An 18,785-nucleotide genomic window follows, 5' to 3' on the forward strand; every position below is an offset into this window, starting at 1 on the left:
CCTGAGCCCCACCACAGATCCAGTGCCCTAACCCAGTACCCTCAGCCTTTACTCTGTAATTCTCCGATCCCGGCCCCAAACTAACCCCAACACTCCAGGCCCAGGTTGCAATAGCCAGAGCCCCTAGATCCTATAAGCAACCCATCTCTCTGCTTCACCCATTTCCTGCGGGAATCCCAACCTCCAAGTCCCTCTCCTCAGTTCCCATCTATCTGAACTCCTCCCCAGAACCCAGGCTCCAATTCCTCAGACCTTATGCCTCTGAGTACCCCCACCATTTCTTCTAGTGAGGATCTCAAACCCCAAATCCATGAATCCCCAGTACCATGAACTCCCCATATGTGTGTTACTATTCTTTTGGGGATCCGAGGCCCCAGTCCCGTCAACCCCCTCCCCTCAGTGCCACATCCCTCTGTGCTCCTCATGTTCCACTGAGAACCCCGACCTCAATCTCATGAGCGCTTCAGGTTGTCCTTAGATCACAAGCATAAAGACCTGACGTTATGAGCTCCAACCTTCCAACTTCTAAACACCCTCTTCTTTCTCTGACCCCCATAGTCCGATTTCCATATAGCATCCACCATTCTGGAATTCCAGTGAGACCTAGCTCCCGACTTTTCAGTTCCTCCTTGGTTTCTGAGTTCTCAGAGGTCCCTCACTCTCAACTCAGTCCCAAGTCCTGTCAATTCCCATTCAGTGTCTGATCTCCTCCTCACCTTTCCCATCTCCCATTTGACCCAAGCTTCCTGAGCACTCCTCCCATTCCCCTTTTTGGAGTCCTCCTCCTCTCCCAGAACCCAGTAATAAGTGGGCTCCTCCCTGGCCTGGACCCCCATGGTAACCCTATAAGGCGAGGCAGCTGCCGTCTGAGGCAGGGAGGGGCTGGTGTGGGAGGCTAAGGGCAGCTGCTAAGTTTAGGGTGGCTCCTTCTCTCTTCTTAGAGACAACAGGTGGCTGGGCCTCAGTGCCCAGAAAAGAAAATGTCTTAGAGGTATCGGCATGGGCCTGGAGGAGGAGGGAAGGGGGAGGGGGAGGCATCTTCTTCAGGACATCGGGTCCTAGAGGGAGCAGGAGGAGAAGGAGATGGTTGTCCTTGCCAACCTGGGGCTTCCTCAGTCACTATTTTTCCAGACTTCTGCTGCATGGAGGGGACTGGGTCACTGAGGCCCAGAGGGAGAAGAGAGGGTACATTAAAGCTACACAATCAGCCAAGCTGGCTCTTGGCCAGAATGAAGTGAGTAGCCACTGGCCATCAAGGCATCTCACAGAAGGTGACCAGCTGGCTGTCCTCTTAGGGCCTTTGCCTCCCCTCCTGAGTTCCAGCCTCCACACCAGTACCCAGAGAAAATATTCTAGACTCATACTAGATCACATCCTTCTTCTGCATGAAACCTTTCCAAGGTTCCCCAGGGTCTCCATCCTGTGCCTGGCCTTGAAGGCCCCTCAGGGGCTGGTCACCAGCCCCATCACAATTCTGGCAACCTGAATACCTCTGATCTTCCGCTCTCCAGGCCTTTGCTCAGGCCATGCCCTCTGCCCAGCACACCTGCTTCTCCACCTGCACCTGACTCCCTCTAGCCCTCATGAAGCCACTCCCATACTCCTAGACAGGGCTGCCAAGCCCTCCACTTCTGGGCTCGTGACCAGCCCTGGTATGTCGCTTTCTGCATTCATTCCTGTCTCTGTGGCTAGACTGTAAGTTCCAGCAAGGCAGGGATAATTATTAGTTATAATGCAAGTTCTGTGGAATGGGAACTACATCTCCCTTTTAGAGAGGGGAAACCAAGGCCCAGCACAAAACCTGAGACCACAAAGTATCTCACCTCAAAAAATGCCTCTCAGCTTGGCATGGTGGCTCACGCCTGTAATCCCAACACTTTGGGAGGCTGAGATGGGTAGGTCACCTGAGGTCGGAGTTCGAGACCAGCCTGGCCAACATGGTGAAACCCCATCTCTACTAAAAATACAAAAAATTAGATGCCGGGTATGGTGACTCACGCCTGTAATCCCAGCACTTTGGGAGGTGGAGGCAGGTGGATCACGAGGTCAGGAGATCGAGACCATCCTGGCTAACACCGGGAAACCCCGTCTCTACTAAAAATACAAAAAAATTAGGCGGGCATGGTGGCACACGCCTGTAGTCCCAGCTACTCGGGAGGCTGAAGCAGGAGAATCACTTGAACCCGGGAGGCGGAGGTTGCAGTGAGCCAAGATCACACCACTGCACTCCAACCTGGGTAACAGAGCAAGACTCCATCTCAAAAAAAAAAAAAAAAAAAAAAAAAATAGCTGGGCGTGGTGGCAGGTGCCTGGAATTCCAGCTACTCAGGAGGCTGAGGCAGAAGTATCGCTTGAACCCAGAAGGTGGTGATTGCAGTAAGCCAAGATCACACCATTGCACTCCAGCCGGGCGACAAGAGCAAGACTCCATCTCAAAAAGAAAAAAAAAAAAATTCCCCTCTCCTTGAAGGGAGGTAGAAGATCCACCTGATCCCTCAGCTTCCACAGACGGCTCTTTCTTACCACCCTCACACACACACTTGACTATGAACTCCATCATGTGGGGGTAGAGGGATTGTGTCTGCCAAAGTGCACCTACAAAGCCCAGCCTAGCACATGGCACACTGTGTGCGTTCAATACATGTTTACTGTGTTTATTTTGTTAATTTAAAATAGAGACAGGGGGCCGGGCATGGTGGCTCACACCTGTAATCCCAGTACTTTGGGAGGCTGAGGCGGATGGATCACAATGTCAGAAGATTGAGACCACCCTAGCCAACATGGTGAATGAAATCCCATCTCTACTAAAAATACAAAAAAAAAAAAAAAAAAATTAGCCTGGTGTCTTGGCACACCTATAATCCCAGCTGCTCAGGAGGCTGAGGCAGGAGAATCACTTGAATCGGGAAGGTGGAGGTTGCAATGAGCCAAGATCACGCTACTGCACTCCAGCCTGGGCGACAGAGCGAGACTCTGTCTAAAAAAAAAAAAAAAAAAAAATAGAGACAGGGGTCTCACTATGTTGCCCAGGCTGGTCCTGAACTCCTGGCCTCAAGCAATCCTCCCACCTCAGCCTCCCAAAGTGCTGGGATTACAGGTGTGAACCACTGCACCCGGACGTTTACTGGGTTTAAATCTGAGCCCACCCCACTCAGGGGTACAGGATCTGGTTCATGTATCTCCCAGAATGATGCCTTGGGTTGGGTCCTTTCTAAACTCTGGCACATTCCAGCCCCTCTTTGGGAGAAAGAACATCCCTTCTTGCCCAGGCCTTAGTGAGACATGCATCGCAAGACCTGCTCTCCCCCTTCCTCCCCCCTGGGCTCCAGCTGCTGCCGGCCCTCCAAGAAAGGAGAGGCCCTAAGTTGGGCTATTTTGGTATCTGGGGTGGGCACCCGCAGGGCTAAGGTTACCTTGGTATGTTAAGGGCTCCCTGGGGCAGGACTATATAACCCCAGAGGAACTGCCCCATGCTGACTCCCTGCTTCTTTCCAGCTGGAGCCGCTGCCTTGCCCCCGGGGAGACTGAAGACATGGTGAGTGAGAATCCTCCAACCCCTGCCCAGATCCCTTAGACCTCAGGGCAGCCTCACCCTTTGAAAGAAAGTAGCTGGTTTCCAGTCCAACAAAAAGTTAAAAGGATGCTCATCTCTTTCTCAGCATCACTGATGGAAAACAGACCGTGTGATGGCCTTAAGGATCCAATCAATGATAATCCGCCCAGACATTCAACTCACAGGGGCCCAGTCCCTCTCAAAACCTGATCCATTCCTTCCTGTATTCCATCTTCCTAAAGCGCTCTGGCACCAGCCGGGCAAAAACTCCCATCCCACTTTACAAATGAGAAAGTAGAGGCTCAGGCCAGGTGCTGTGGTTCACGCCTGTAATCCCAGCACTTTGGGAGGCCAAGGCGGTTGGATCACTTGAAGCCAGGAGTTTGAGACCAGCCTGGTCAACATGGTGAAACCTGGTCTCTACTAAAAATATAAAAATTAACTCGGAGTGGTGGTGCATGCCTGTAATCCCAGCTACTCAGGCGGCTGGAGCATGAGAATCGCTTGAACCCGGGAGGCAGAGGTTGCGGTGAGCCGAGATCACAGCACTGCACTCCAGCCTGGGTGACAGAGCAAGACTGTCACGAAAAAAGAAAAGAAAGAAAAGAAAAGAGGCTCTAACAGGGCAAATGAGTGACTGAGCCTCAGCAAGTCTAGGGCTCACAGAAGCTAGGTTCAGGGCACGGAGAAGAAGCTTCCACCCATTGTAGGGGATAGAGAGTTGGAGACCCAGGAGCCACAGATGGGAATTTGGGGAATGCAATCAAAGCAAGCCCCCTCAGCAAAGAGGTCCCAAGGAAGGGGAGACTCAGGCCAAAGGGTTGCTTTAGGAACAGGGACTCAAAGAATTCTGAATCTAATTCATTGCTCCCAGAGAGGTGGAGGGACTCATCCATGGGCCCCTTTGTTCAACCCTCACCCTCCAGGCACCCAAGAAGGCCAAGAGAAGGGCAGTAGAGGGTGGAAGTTCCAGCGTCTTCTCCATGTTTGACCAGACTCAGATCCAGGAGTTCAAGGAGGTGAGGGGACAAGGGAAACTGGAAGACTGACCAAAAACAGCCCTGCTGGCCCTCTCCCCCTCCCTCTCCCTGGAATGTGCACCTGTTCAAAGGAGGGGAAAGGTTTAGAATTCCTTTCTCCCCTCCCTGCTTGGGGTGGAAGAGGACAGCTGGCTGGGAGCCAGCATCTGATCTGCCTGGGGTAGGGATGCTGAGGCTGGGCCATGGGGGACCTAACCCTCCCCACCCCGGCCCTCCCTAGGCCTTCACTGTGATTGACCAGAACCGTGATGGTATTATCGACAAGGAGGACCTTCGGGACACCTTCGCAGCCATGGGTGAGCCCCCTACCTCCAGGTGGGAATATTCAAGGCTGCAGAGTCTAGGAAATTCAGTGGCCTTGGGTTCCAGCCCTGTCAGCTCCACCTTGGGCCTCAGTCTACCCAGTTGAAAAATGGATGTGATCATCTGAATTAGTAGGAAGCGCAGGCCTGGCCCCAGGAGGCTGCTCCAGCCCATGCTTCCCCCAACCCCCGCAGGCCGCCTCAATGTGAAGAATGAGGAGTTGGATGCCATGATGAAGGAAGCCAGTGGTCCCATCAACTTCACCGTCTTCCTGACCATGTTCGGGGAAAAGCTCAAGGGTGAGTGGAGTGCCCTGGATCCAAGGCCCCAGCTGCCTTTTCCCAGATCCTTCAGGGACCCATCAGCTTCATGTGCCCTCTGTTCCCCCCAGGTGCCGACCCTGAGGATGTGATAACTGGAGCCTTCAAGGTCCTGGACCCTGAGGGAAAGGGCACCATCAAGAAAAAGTTGTAAGCATGGGCTCTCCCACCCTTCCCCGACTCCACCAGCTGCTCCCACACTGAAAGCCTCCTTAAATTCCTACCAAGGCTGGGCCCTATGGCTCAGGCCTATAATCCCAGTGCTTTGGGAGGCGGAGACAGGATTCACTTGAGGACAGGAGTTTGAGATCAGCCTGGGTAACGCAGCATGACCCTTTTTTGAGACAGAGTCTCGCTCTGTCGCCCAGGCTGGAGTGCAGTGGCGCAATCTCGGCTCACTGCAAGCTCCGCCTCCCGGGTTCACGCCATTCTCCTGCCTCAGCCTCCCGAGTAGCTGGGACTACAGGCGCCCGCCACTGCGCCCGGCTAATTTTTTCTATTTTTAGAAGAGACGAGGTTTCACCATGGTCTCGATCTCCTGACCTTGTGATCCGCCCGCCTCGGCCTCCCAAAGTGCTGGGATTACAGGCGTGAGCCACCGCGCCCGGCCGCATGACCCTGTTTCTAAACAATTAACTAAAAAATTTGCGGGCTGGCCAGGAGCAGTGGCTCATGCCTGTAATCCCAGCACTTTGGGAGGCCAAGGAGGGCGGATCACGTGAGGTCAGGAGTTCAAGACCAGCCTAGCCAACATGGCGAAACCCCGTTTCCACTAAAAATACAAAAATTAGCTGGGCGTGGTGGCGGGCGCCTGCAGTCCCAGCTACTCGGGAGACTGAGACATGAGAATCGCTTGAACCCTGGAGCCAGAGGTTGCAGTGAGCCGAGATCATACCACTGCCCTCCAACCTGGGCAACAATAGCAAAACTCCGTCTCAAAAAAAAAAAAAAAAAAAAAAAAAAAAAATCGCGGGCGTGGTGGCAAACACCTATAGTCGCAGCTACGCTAGAGGCTGAGGCAGGAAGATCCCTTGAGTCCAGGAGTTCCAGGTTGCAGTGAGCTATGATCAAACCACTTCATTCCTGCCTGGGCATCAGGGCGAGTCCCTGTCTCAAAACGAACAAAAAAAACCCAAAAAATTCCTACGAAGGGTTAGTCACTGTCAGAGGTCAGGGAGTAGTTAAGATTGTGGTAATGGGCGGTAAGACTGCATTTTCATAGCAAATGTGAGCGGAGAGGGCAAAAGCGAGCGTCTGGGAGGCCAATGAAGGAAGTAGAGTGACCTGGGTTTTTGGGGGAGGCTGGGGCTGGCAAAGGGGATGAGGTGCGAGGGAGTGGAAAGGAACCAGGAACCCAATCGCAACTCCCCGTGTATCACCTCTCTCCAGCCTGGAGGAGCTGCTGACCACGCAGTGTGACCGCTTCACCCCGGAGGAGGTGAGTGGGCCCCGGGGCGGGGCCGGAGCAGCAAAGGGGCTGGGGGAGGAGAGCCTAACGGCCGGTTCCAGACGCCCCTGCGTGTTTCCCCAGATCAAGAACATGTGGGCGGCCTTCCCCCCCGACGTGGGCGGCAACGTCGACTACAAAAACATCTGCTACGTCATTACGCACGGCGACGCCAAGGACCAGGAGTAGGGGCCTCCGCGGGCCTCCGCTGGCCGACTGTTTCGTTCGGCCCGACCCCCACCCCGGTTCCCAATAAAATTTAACTGGTCTTTGTTCTTATGGGGGCGCCTTCAGAGTGTTTGTGCGAGGGCCTCAGGTGGGAGCGCCCCACATAGGGATGGATGCGGCCTGGAGGCCTGCGGGGGACGGCCCCACAATCTACGCCCGCCTCCTTTTTCCGCAAGGAAGGAGAAGGCTCGCGTGGCCGCGGGAAGCTCAGTTTTTATTGAAGACAGTCTGGGAGAAGAGTGGGGGACCCCGGAAGACAGTGGGGCGGTCGGAGACTGGGCCGCAGGCTCCGGCCGGGAAGTGGGTGGTGTCTGGGTGGGCGGGACCAGCGCCGGGGCGGGGCTACGGGCCCGGGCTGGTAGAACCTCCCCCTAGCCCGCGCGAGGGCGGCACCCACGGGGTTCCAGGGGGCGCTGGGCAGTGTGGGGCGCGGGGATTGGACAAGAGGCCGACTGAAGGCGGAGCCGAGGTAAGGCCGGGTGGGGCGTGGCCTCAAAGGGTGTCTGACTGCTCGCCCTGGGCCTGGCTCTGCTGCATCTGGGCCTGCATCTTCTCTAGCATCTCTTGCATGCGGCGCAGCTGTGCAGGGCGAGATTGCAGGTGGTGACCTGGCGAGGCCAGCGAGGGACCTGGGGCCTCTGTCGGGGGGAAGCGAGGTGCATGCTCACCTCTTCGTCTTTCTCGCGGATCAGCTTCTCGGTGTCCGCCAGAGGCAGCATGGGCAGCGGGATCTCCGTGGCGCTCTGGCGGGAAAGCTTACTGCGGGACAGTGGGAAGGGGACAGGAATCAGGAGCAGGGCCTGAGGTTGTGGGTGAGGCCCAGGAGACAGGGCCTGGGGCGAGGTTGGGGTCTAGGAGGCGGAGCCAGGTTCCTGAGGTTAGGGCCGGAGGCAAAGCCGGTGGGGAGACAGGGAGAGGGTGAGACGGTGGGAGGGAGAGAGGGAAGAAGGGAGACAGGGAGGGAGGGAGAGAGAGGTCTGAGTGGTGAAGGCGGACTCACAGGTGGTGGGGACGGGGCCTCAGGGCAGGGTCTTGGGTGAGGCGGGACCTTGGAGGCTCCAAGACTGTCGGCCCCGGGTCTCACCTGCGGCTGGCTCGATCGCGAGCCCCAGGCCGGGCCAGGCTCTGTAGGCAGCGGGCCCGGTAGCCCTCGTAGAGCAGATCGTGCGTCACCTCTTTCAGGTCCTGCAGGTGTGTCTGCACCAGCATCCGTCGCAGGTTCAGGAAATCGCAGTGATGTGGGTTCTCCACTGGGGGGGGGGGGGCGGCGCGGACCAGCGAACGTCAGGGAGTTTCGGGTCCCACCCACCCGTAGGGTCGGGTCAACAGGGAAGTCCTGCTGCCACTCTAGCGGAGGGTCCGCGGTCTGCAGCCCATGGAAAGGAGAACCCCTTTCCTCCTAGGATCCCCTGGGACCAAAGCCCACCCCAACTTCACATGTTGAGTGCGCCTGACCCAGAGGCCCCGGGCTCCTTGCTGGCCTTAGGAACCCTGCCTGGCCTCACTCACCCTCCACGGTCCCCCAGGAGTAGCGGCGTCCCCTCACCGGTCGGTTCCCGCCATCCCTCACCACCTCACATGAACCCACGACTGCAAAAGGGATGCTTTCCTGGAGGGCAGGGGGCAGGGGGCAGGGGGCAGGGGTCACCGCTGGCCCACATGGCAGAAACTTTCTCTTTCCCAGCTTCAATCTCCACACCCACCTCCTCTGCTTCCTGCCCCTTCCTCTTTTTTTTTTTTTTTTTTAAGACAGGGTCTCGCTCCATTGCCCAGGCTGGAGTGTTCAAGTGATTCTCCTGCCTCAGCCTCCCGAGTGGCTGGAATTACAGGCGCCCGGTACCACACCTGGCTAATTTTTGTGTTTTTAGTAGAGGCGGGCTCTCGCCATGTTGCCCAGGCTGGTCTCGAACTCCTGACCTCAGGGGATCCACCTGCCTCAGCCTCCCAAAGTGCTGGGATTACAGACGTGAGCCACCGTGCCCAGCCTGCCTTCCTTCTTTGTCTCCCACACCTTCATCTCTGCATCCTGCCTCTTGAAGTCTTCATCTTCGTCAGAGTCACATTCAGGGAACTGGTAGATGTGGATCTCCTCCTCCTTCAACTGATCCCGGATCTCAGGGGAAACAGACACAGAGACAGTGTGAAACAGGCCACAATGACAGACATTGCATGACCAGAGACAGGGAGACACAGAGATACTGGGTGGTCAGAGACAGAAAGACATGAAGGAGAGAGATGGGGAGAGATGGATGTACAGGAAGACAAAAACAAAATCTCAGACATAGATGGTGAGAAACACAAGATTCTAAGATGGGGCAGACATTAAGAGACCAGGAGAAGCGTGGGCAATATAGCTGGATCCCATCTCTACAAAAAATATATATATTTTTTGAAACAAGGTTTCACTCTATCACCCAGGGTGGAGTCCAGTGGCTCCATCTTGGTTCACTGCAGCCTCAACCTCACAGGCTCAGGTGATCCTCCCATCTCAGCCTCCTGAATAGCTGGGACTACAACTGCACACCACCACACCTGGCTAATTTTTATATTTTTTGTAGAGATGGGGTTTTGCCACGTTGCCCTGGCTTGTCTTAAACTCTTCAGCTCGAGTAATCCACTGACCTCAGCCTCCCAAAGTGCTGGGATTACAGGTGTCTGCCACCACGCCCAGCCAAAAAAGTTAGCCGGGCATGGTGGTGCTCATCTGTAGTCCCTGCTATTCAATAGGCTGAGGCAGGAGGATCACTTGAGCCTACAAATTCGAGGCTGCAGTGAGCTATGATCTTGCCACTGTACTCAGTCTGGGCCACAGAGTGAGACTCTATCAAAAAAAAAAAAAAAAAGAGAGAGGCTGAGAGATATATAAGCAGAAACAGTGGGAAAGGGCTCTGAAGACACGGTGTGGGGGCCAGAGGGAAATCACCATGTTCTTATGTCTATGCTCCTGCCCTCAAATAGGCCTTAGCCAGGCATCTAGCCCAGGGGCTGCATATCTAGCCTATTTTGAACCTTCAGAGACATGGCTACGCTGGCTAGCAGCTTACCACCTACATTCCTCAGAAGCTTCTCCTACAATCTAGCCTGAGGCACTATGCTCCAAAAAGGCCACTTTAAGATCAAAGAAGTCTAAGCTGAAATCAGGTTTGGCCTCACTTGGGGTCAAAGGCCAGAGGTCATCACTCACACCTTCTGCTTGAGAGCCTGGGTTTCCTGGGGCATCAGGGCATCCGCTTTGCCAATGACTGGGATGATGTTGACTTTCTCGTGTACTGCCCGAAGGAAGGCCACATCTAGGGGCCGGAGCCTGCACCCAGGCATTGGTCAGTGCCCAGCCTCAGGGGACAGAGACCCCCCAGCCCTCCCTAAATGCCCCAGCCCCCAGGATGCCCCCACCAGACCCCCGGCCAAAGGGTGAGATGAAGTAGAGGCAGCAATGGACGCGGGAGTCCTGGATGTTCTTCCGGTTTAGGCCACTCTCATCCCTAAGGTACTGCTCAAACTGCTCCTCGATGAATTTCACCACGGGAAGCCAGCTGGGTGTGGGAAGAGGATGTGAGGTCAGAGATCAAAGGCCAGAGGGCAGGGGGTGAGGCTAGCCAGGACTGTGGGAGTAAAACATCATTTCTTTGGCTCCCTCCAAAGACATTAAAGGGAACTAGGCGAGTCATCAAGAAGCACAGAGACCCAGTGACCCTCTGAAACAGACACAACCTTTTGGAATAGGGAGCCAGCACAAACCAGCCCTGTAACTGACCCGTTGGTCTTCAGGGAGTCGCCACTGTGAGAGGCTGAGCCTCTGTCCCCTTCCCTCTTCCTCACCAGTCAGAGCAGTCCACTGAGTCCCCAAAGCCAGGCGTGTCCACAAGGGTTAGCTTCACTTTCACACCCCCTTCCTCGATCTCCACACCCCTGCGCTCAATGGCCAGGGTCTGTGTCAAGCGAGCTGTGGGACGGGGGAGAGGTCAGGGATCCAGGGAGGCTCTGAGGCAAGATTAATTTCCTTTGTCAATATCACAGTTGCCTGCACCCATTTTCCAGGGGAAGAAAGTCTCAGAAAAAAGTAGTCAACTATCTGAGTCCCCAGATGGAAAAGACTAGGGTGTAACCTGGGCACAGGGGCCACTGCCTGGAGAGGGTGGGGAGGGTCTTACCACTGGCCTCTGGCACCTGGCGATCCTCATAGAGGTTGGTGAGGAAGAGGCTGTTGATGAGGGTGGATTTCCCTAGGCCTGACTCCCCTGTGGACAGAACAGGCCCAGCTGGTCAGGGGAGGGGACAGCCAGGGTCTCCTAAGGGCATCCTCTCTGCAGTTCCCTCTCCAAAACCCCCCAGACCTGCCACCATTAGTGTGAAGTCAAACCCCTTCTTGACAGACTTGCGGTGCAGCTGGTTGGGGAGGGCAGCAAAACCCACGTACTCCTTGTCCTGTAGATGGGGGTGGACAATATGAGGCTGCTGGCAACGGGAAGCAGGGTCCCCAGGATAACTTGAGTTCCTGGGCTAGAAAGAGTCAGTGGGGTCTGGGGACCCTAGGCATAGGGGGCTGGGGGCCGAGATACCTGGGTTTCTGGGCATAAGGACTCACCATGACTCCGCCAGCCATCACTGCACCTGCTGTCTCTCCCCGCTTCCTCTGGTGGGGCAGGAAGCTGAGTGCGGTTAACGAGGGGGCGGGCAGAAGAGGCAGCTGAGATGCTCAAACTGGCCCAGTCCCAGAGAGGTGGGGAAGGCCAAGGCCAAGAATACCTGGGGTTATCACCTCCTGGACCCCTTTGCCCATCACCCCTCTATGCACCTTCAACCCCTCCATCCTTCACACATCTGGATTCCAAGTCCCACTGTAACTCCATTATCGTGGTGAGACATGGGGTATGTGCAGAGAGGAAGGAAGCGGCTCCCTTTGTTAGCAAGTGAGATGAAGGTTTTGATGAGCTGATTAAAAAACAGTTCCCAGGACAGGCAAGGTGGCTCACGCCTGTAATCTCGGCACTTTGGGAGGCAGAGGAGGGAGGACTGCTTGAGCCAAGGAGCTCAAGACCAGCCTGGGCAACAGAGGGATGTGCCCCTCTACCATCTCTACAAAAACTTTAAAAATTAGCCAGGCATGATGGTACAATCCTGTAGTCCCAGCTACTGGGGAGGCTGAGGTGGGAGGACTGCATGAGCCCAGGAGATCAAGACTGCAGTGAGCTGTGATCACACCACTACACTCCAGCCTGAGCAACACAGCAAGACCCTGTTTCAAAAAAAGAAAAATAAAAAAGCCGGGCGCGGTGGCTCACGCCTGTAATCCCTGCACTTTGGGAGGCCGAGGCGGGCGGATCACGAGGTCAGGAGATCGAGACCATCCTGGCTAACACGGTGAAACCCCGTCTCTACTAAAATACAAAAAAATTAGCCGGGCGCAGTGGCGGGTGCCTGTAGTCCCAGCTACTCGGGAGGCTGAGGCAGGAGAATGGCGCTAACCCGGGAGGCGGAGCTTGCAGTGAGCCGAGATCGAGCCACTGCACTTCAGCCTGGGTGACAGAGTGAAGACTCCGCCTCAAAAAAAAAAAAAAAAAAAAAAAAGAAAAAGAAAAAAATTCTCATGGTTTAAGTGGACCAGAAGCCATGATGGGATTGGGAGTGGGTAAGGCCATCCATTTTCCAGCTAAGACAATGGATTCATAAAAGGACTCCAGGTCTTTGGAAACCACTGCCAGAGAGATTTTCCTTCAGAATCCTGGCCAAGGAACTCCGCTGGCCGAAATCCTTTAGGAACTCCCCAGTAACTCAGAGTCAAGTCTGAATTCTGGCCTGACTGCCAAAGCCTCCTTCAGCTGGCCTCATCACCCCATCTCTCACTCTTCCAAACATCCTTGGCTCTCTACCCACATTGAGCTTTTCCTTTTTCCGAATCAGTTAAACTCTTCCTCATCCTTCAAGTGTTTCTTTCTAAGGGCTCTGCCTCTATGCAATCTCCCCACCTACCATAGGCAGGGTCATTGTTCCTTCTTCAGATTTCCAGCACCAGGCTGGGCATGGTGGCTCATGCCTGTAATCCCAGCTCTTTGGGAGGCTGAGGTGGGTGGATCACTTGAGGTCAGGAGTTCAAGACCAGCCTGGCCAACATGGCAAGACCCTGTCTAGCAAAATACAAAAATTAGCAAGGCGTGGTGGTGTGTGCCTATAATTCCAGCTACTTGGGAATCTGAGGCAAGAAAATTGCTCGAACCCAGGACATGGAGGTTGCAGTGAGCCGAGATTGCACCGCTACACTCCATCCTGGACAACAGAGCAAGACCCTATCTCAAACAAACAAGCAAACAAATCTACCCCAGGGCGGGTACGGTGGTTCACACCTGTTAGCCCGGCACTTTGGGAGGCCGAGTCAGGCAGATCACGAGGTCAAGAGATCGTGACCATCCTGGCCAACATGGTGAAACTCCACCTCTACTAAAAATACAAACAATTAGCTGGGCATGGTGGCGTGTGCCTGTAGTCCCAGCTACTCAGGAGGCTAAGGCAGGAGAATTGCTTGAACCCAGGAGGTGGAGGTTGCAGTGAGCCAAGATCACGCCACTGCACTCCAGCCTGGTTACAGAGCAAGACTCCATCTCCAAAAACAAAAACAAACAAACAAAAATGCCACTTAATACCATCTAGGGACTGTTAAGAATCTGGAAAGGGTGGCTGGGCGCAGTGGCTCACACCTGTAATTCCAGCACTTTGGGAGGCCTGGGCAGGCGGATCACTTGAGTTCAGGAGTTGGAGACCAGCCTGGCCGACATGGTGAAACCCCTGTCTCTACTAAGAATACAAAAATTGGCCGGGCGCGGTGGCTCAAGCCTGTAATCCCAGCACTTTGGGAGGCCGAGACGGGCGGATCACGAGGTCAGGAGATCGAGACCATCCTGGCTAACACAGTGAAACCCCGTCTCTACTAAAAAAAATACAAAAAACTAGCCGGGCGAGGTGGCGGGCGCCTGTAGTCCCAGCTACTTGGGAGGCTGAGGCAGGAGAATGGCGCAAACCTGGGAGGCGGAGCTTGCAGTGAGCTGAGATCCGGCTACCGCACTCCAGTCTGGGCGACAAAGCGAGACTCCGTCTCAAAAAAAAAAAAAAAGAATACAAAAATTAGCCAGGTGTGGTGGTGCGTGCCTGTAATCACAGCTACTAGGGAGGCTGAGGCAGGAGAATTGCTAGAACCTGAGAGGCGTAGGTTGCAGTGAGCCAAGATCCTGCCACTGCACTCCAGCCTGGGCGACAGGGCAAGACTCCATCTCAAAAAAATAAATAAATAGGCCGGGCGTGGTGGCTCATGCCTGTAATCCCAGCACTTTGGGAGGCCAAGTCGGGCAGATCACCTGTGGTCAGGAGTTCAAGACCAGCCTGACCGACATGGAGAAACCCTGACTCTACTAAAAATACAAAATTAGTCGGGCGTGGTGGCGCATGCCTGTAATCCCAGCTACATGGGAGCTGAAGCAGGAGAATCACTTGAACCTGGGAGGTGGAGGTCGCAATGAGCCGAGATCGTGCCATTGCACTCCAATCTGGGTGACAAGAGCAAAACTCTCTCTCAAATAATAAATAAATAAATAAATAAATAAATAAATAAATAAATAAGTAAGCAAAGGGCAGGGATCATGTTACCTCTCAGCACTCCACCACCGGCCTTCCTCCTGCATCTCTCACCAGGCTGAGCATCTCTATGGTCTTAGTTAAAATTCTGAACTCAGCAGGACATGGTGGTTCACACCTGTAATCCCAGGATTTGGGGAGGCCAAGGCAGGCAGATCAGGAGGTCAGGAGATCAAGACCATCCTGGCCAACATGGTGAAACCCCGTTTCTACTAAAATACAAAAATTAGCTGGGTGTGGTGGCACATGCCTGTAATCCCAGCTACTCGGGAGACTGAGACACAAGAATCGCTTGAACCCAGGAGGCGCAGGTTGCAGTGAGCCAAGATCGCACCACTGCACTCCAGCCTGGCGACAGAGCAAGACTCTGTCTCAAAAAAAAAAAAAAAAAAAAATCTGAACTCTTCCTACCCTCACTCCCCGCAAGTGTTTCCAGTGAGTTTCCAATTCCCGCCTATCCTTCAGAAAAATTGGTCCCCTTTTCTCCACACTCTCCATGCCATTAACCTGCTTTGGGTTCAGATCCTGATCAACGCTTCCCTGAGTTATTCAACAGCCTTTGACAGAATAACATGTTTAAAGGAAAAAAAAAAAAAAGTTGGGCCGGGCGCGGTGGCTCACGCCTGTAATCCCAGCACTTTGGGAGGCCGATCATGAGGCGGATAATGAGGTCAGGAGATCGACACCATCCTGGCTAACACGATGAAACCCCGTCTCTACTAAAAATACAAAAAATTAGCCGGGCGTGGTGGCGGGTGCCTGTAGTCCCAGCTACTCGGGAGGCTGAGGCAGGAGAATGGCATGAACCCAGGAGGCGGAGCTTGCAGGGAGCCGAGATTGCACCACTTCACTCCAGCCTGGGTGACAGAACGAGACTCTGTCTGAAAAAAAAAAAAGTTGGGCGTGATGGCTCATACCTGTAATCCCAGTGCTTTGGGAGGCTGAGGTGGGAGGACTGCTTGAGGCTAGCAGTTCAAGAGCAGTCTGGTCAACATAGCAAGACCCGATCCGTATTAAAAAAATAAATAAAAAATGTAGGCCAGACAGTGGCTCACGTCTGTAATCTCTTTTTATTTATTTTTGAGACAAGGTCTCGCTCTGTCACCCATGCTTTAGTGTATGACACCACAATGACTCATTGCAGCCTCAAACTCCTGGGCTCAAGTGATCCTCCTGCCTCAGCCTCCCAACTAGCTGGGACAACAGTTGTGCACCACGATGCCCAGCTAATTTTTTTTTTTTTTTTTTTTTAATTTGTAAAGACAGGATCTCACTGTGTTGCTTAGGCTGGTCTCAAACTCCTGGCCTCAAGTGATCCTCCCACCTCAGCCTCCCAAGGTGCTGGGATTATAAGTATGAGCCACTGCACCTGGCCTAATTTTTTTTTTTTAATTGATACAGAGTCTTGCTCTGTCGCCCAGGCTGGAGTGCAGTGGCACCATCTCAGCTCACTGCAAGCTCTGCCTCCCGGCTTCATGCCATTCTCCTGCCTCAACCTCCTGAGTAGCTGGGACTACAGACGCCCGCCACCATGCCTGGCTAATTTTTTTGCATTTTTAGTAGAGACGGGGTTTCACTGTGTTAGCCAGGATGGTCTCGATCTCCTGACCTCGTGATCCACCCGCCTCGGCCTCTCGAAGTGCTGGGATTACAGGCGTGAGCCACCGCGCCCAGCCTTTTTTTTTCCTTCTTTTTAATTTATTTTTAAGACAGAGTTTCGGTGGGGCACGATGACTCACTCTTGTAATCCCAGCACTTTGGGAGGCCGAGGCGGGCGGTTCATCTGAGGTTGGGAGTTCGAGACCAGCCTAGCCAACATGTTGAAACACTGTCTCTACTAAAAATACAAAAGTTAGCCAGGCACGGTGGCACATGCCTATAATCCCAGCTACTTGGGAGGCTGAGGCAGGAGAATCTCTTGAACCTGGGAGGCGGAGGTTGCACTGAGAAGAGATCAGCCATCGCACTCTAGCCTGGGGGACAAGAGTGAGACTTTGTCTCCAAAACAAAACAAAAGACAGAGTTTCACTTTTGTCACCCAGGCTGGAGTACGATGGCGCGATCTCAACTCACTTCAACCTCCACCTTCTGGGTTCAAGCGATTCTCCTGCCTCAGCCTCCCAACTAGCTGGGATTACAGGCGCCTGCCACCATACCTGACTAGTTTTTGTATTTTTAGTAGACTCAGGGTTTCACCATGTTGTTCAGGCTGATCTCGAACTCCTGACCTCAGGTGCTCTGCCCGCCTTGGCCTCCCAATCACTATCTTTCTATAACCCAATTTTAGTATTTATCCTTCTCGTACGCCAATATATATGTATACATACTGTTTATATTTATAAAAAAAGGGTCACACTGTAACTTTGGAAACATGCTTTTGTCACTTCATCTTTTTTTTTTTTTTAATTTGTGAGAGTCTTGATCTCCTGACCTCGGACTCCCAAAGTGCTGGGATTACAGGCATAAGCCACTGTGCCCGGTGTTTGTTTGTTTGTTTGTTTGTTTGTTTTTTGACAGGGAGTTTTGCTCTTGTTGCCCAGGCTAGAGTGCAATGGCGCAATCTCGGCTCACCACAACCTCTGCCTCCTGGGTTCAAGTGATTCGCCTACCTCAGCCTCCCAAGTAGCTGGGATTACAAGCATGCACCACCAGGCTCGGCTAATTTTGTTTTGTATTTTTAGTAGAGATAGGGTTTCTCCATGTTGGTCAGGCTGGTCTTGAATTCCCAATTTCAGGTGATCCACCCACCTCAGCCTCCCAAAGTGCTGGGATTACAGGTGTGAGCCACTGTGCCAGGCCTGTTCTCTATATCTTTCTATGATACATGCACATGTACATTATCTGTTTTTGTTTTTGTGTTTTGTTATAGCTGGGGCTACAGGTGCGCACCACCACACCCAGTTAAGCTTTTTGATTTTTAGTAAAGACAAGATCTTGCTATGTTGCCCAGGCTGGTCTTGAACTCCTGAATTTATATAATCCTCCCTTCTTGATCTCCCAAAGTCCTGGGATTACAGCTGCTGCACCTGGCCCAGGAAGTTATATATTTGAAGCATTTCTACATATTAATGCCAGGCCAGGTGCAGTGGCAACAGAGCGAGACCCTGTCTCAAAAAATACAAAACAGTCCGGGCGCAGTGGCCACGCCTGTAATCCCAGCACTTTGGGAGGTCAACATGGGTGGATCACCTAAGGTCAGGAGTTCAAGACCAGCCTGGCCAACATTGCAACACCCCATCTCTACTAAAAAAAAATACAAAAATTAGCCGAGCGTGGTGGCGCACACCTGTAATCTCAGCTACTCAGGAGGCTGAGGCAGGAGAATTGCTTGAACTCAGGAGGTGGAGGTTGCAGTGAGCTGAGATCGCGCCACTGCACTCCAGCCTAGGCGACAGAGTAAGACTCTATCTCAAAAGAAAATTAAAAATAAAGACAAATAAAAATAAAACAAAAACAACAATGACAAAAAGAAAACAAATTGCCCTGTAGAAAAGGCTCCTGCGGCCGGGCATGGTGGCTCATGCCTGTAATCCCTGCACTTTGGGAAGCTGAGGCAGGCGGATCATGAAATCAGGAGTTAGAGACTAGCCTGGTCAACAAAGTGAAACTCCGTCTCTACTAAAAATACAAAAATTAGCTGAGCATGGTAGTGTGCTCCTGTAATTCCAGCTACTCGGGAGGCTAAGGCAGGATAATTGCTTGAACCTGGGAGGTGGAGGTTTTGGTGAGCTGAGATCGTGCCACTGCACTCCAGCCTGAGCAACAGAGTAAGACTCTGTCTCAAAAAAAAAAAAAAGAAAAAAAAAGACTCTTGCTTGGTCATTGTGTTAAATGTAGTTTATATGAATTAACAGTGACACCATAGTCCATTTATGTGCTTAATTCCAACTAATTATGACGAATCATTCACACGATATTTGGGGCTTGTTTGCCTTGACAAAGGCAGGCAGTACCTTGAGTTTCATATAGGGCAGTGTGTGGTGGACAGGACAGCTCTCTTCCCATTTAGTAATTATTTAGTAATTTGGATTAGTTCTTTTTTTTTTTTTTTTTTTTTTTTTGAGACAGGGTCTTGTTCTGTTGCCCAGGCTGGAATGTAGTAGTGCGATCATAGCTTACTGCAGCCTTGAACACCTGGGCTCACTTCTCCCTCCCAAGTAGCTGGGACTATAGCTTTGCACCACCATCCCTGGCAAATTCTCTTTTTTTTTTTTGAGTTGGAGTCTCGCTCTGTCACGCAGGCTGGAGTGCAGTGGTGCAATCTGGGCTCA

General features: G+C 53.0%; 2 protein-coding genes across 3 annotated transcripts; one reads left to right on the forward strand and one right to left on the reverse strand.

Moving 5' to 3' along the window:
• Positions 1-1,229: 1,229 nt before the first annotated feature.
• On the forward strand, positions 1,230-6,981 carry MYL11 (myosin light chain 11). The gene is made up of 9 exons (XM_073014933.1): positions 1,230-1,234; positions 1,608-1,652; positions 3,496-3,535; positions 4,426-4,572; positions 4,814-4,889; positions 5,091-5,195; positions 5,288-5,366; positions 6,606-6,654; positions 6,748-6,981. The coding sequence occupies exons 1-9, from the start codon at positions 1,230-1,232 to the stop codon at positions 6,850-6,852; spliced, it is 651 nt and encodes a 216-aa protein (XP_072871034.1). The 3' UTR covers positions 6,853-6,981.
• Positions 6,982-7,086: 105 nt separating this feature from the next.
• On the reverse strand, positions 7,087-11,530 carry SEPTIN1 (septin 1). Of its 2 annotated transcripts, XM_007990006.3 has the most exons (11): positions 11,477-11,529; positions 11,226-11,316; positions 11,043-11,129; positions 10,711-10,834; positions 10,290-10,424; positions 10,078-10,195; positions 8,903-9,004; positions 8,401-8,500; positions 7,976-8,141; positions 7,560-7,650; positions 7,087-7,470 (listed from the first exon to the last, which is right to left on the reverse strand). In XM_007990006.3, exons 1-11 carry the CDS (start codon positions 11,492-11,494, stop codon positions 7,384-7,386), a joined length of 1,119 nt encoding a protein of 372 aa, XP_007988197.1. In that variant the 5' UTR covers positions 11,495-11,529; the 3' UTR covers positions 7,087-7,383. The 2 variants fall into 2 exon arrangements, with proteins under 2 accessions (XP_007988197.1, XP_007988188.1); XM_007989997.3 differs by having other exon boundaries at positions 7,087-7,650; positions 11,477-11,530.
• Between the last annotated feature and the right edge of the window lie 7,255 nt (positions 11,531-18,785).

The sequence above is a fragment of the Chlorocebus sabaeus genome, chromosome 5 (assembly GCF_047675955.1).
Source record: "Chlorocebus sabaeus isolate Y175 chromosome 5, mChlSab1.0.hap1, whole genome shotgun sequence".
NCBI lineage: Eukaryota > Metazoa > Chordata > Mammalia > Primates > Cercopithecidae > Chlorocebus > Chlorocebus sabaeus.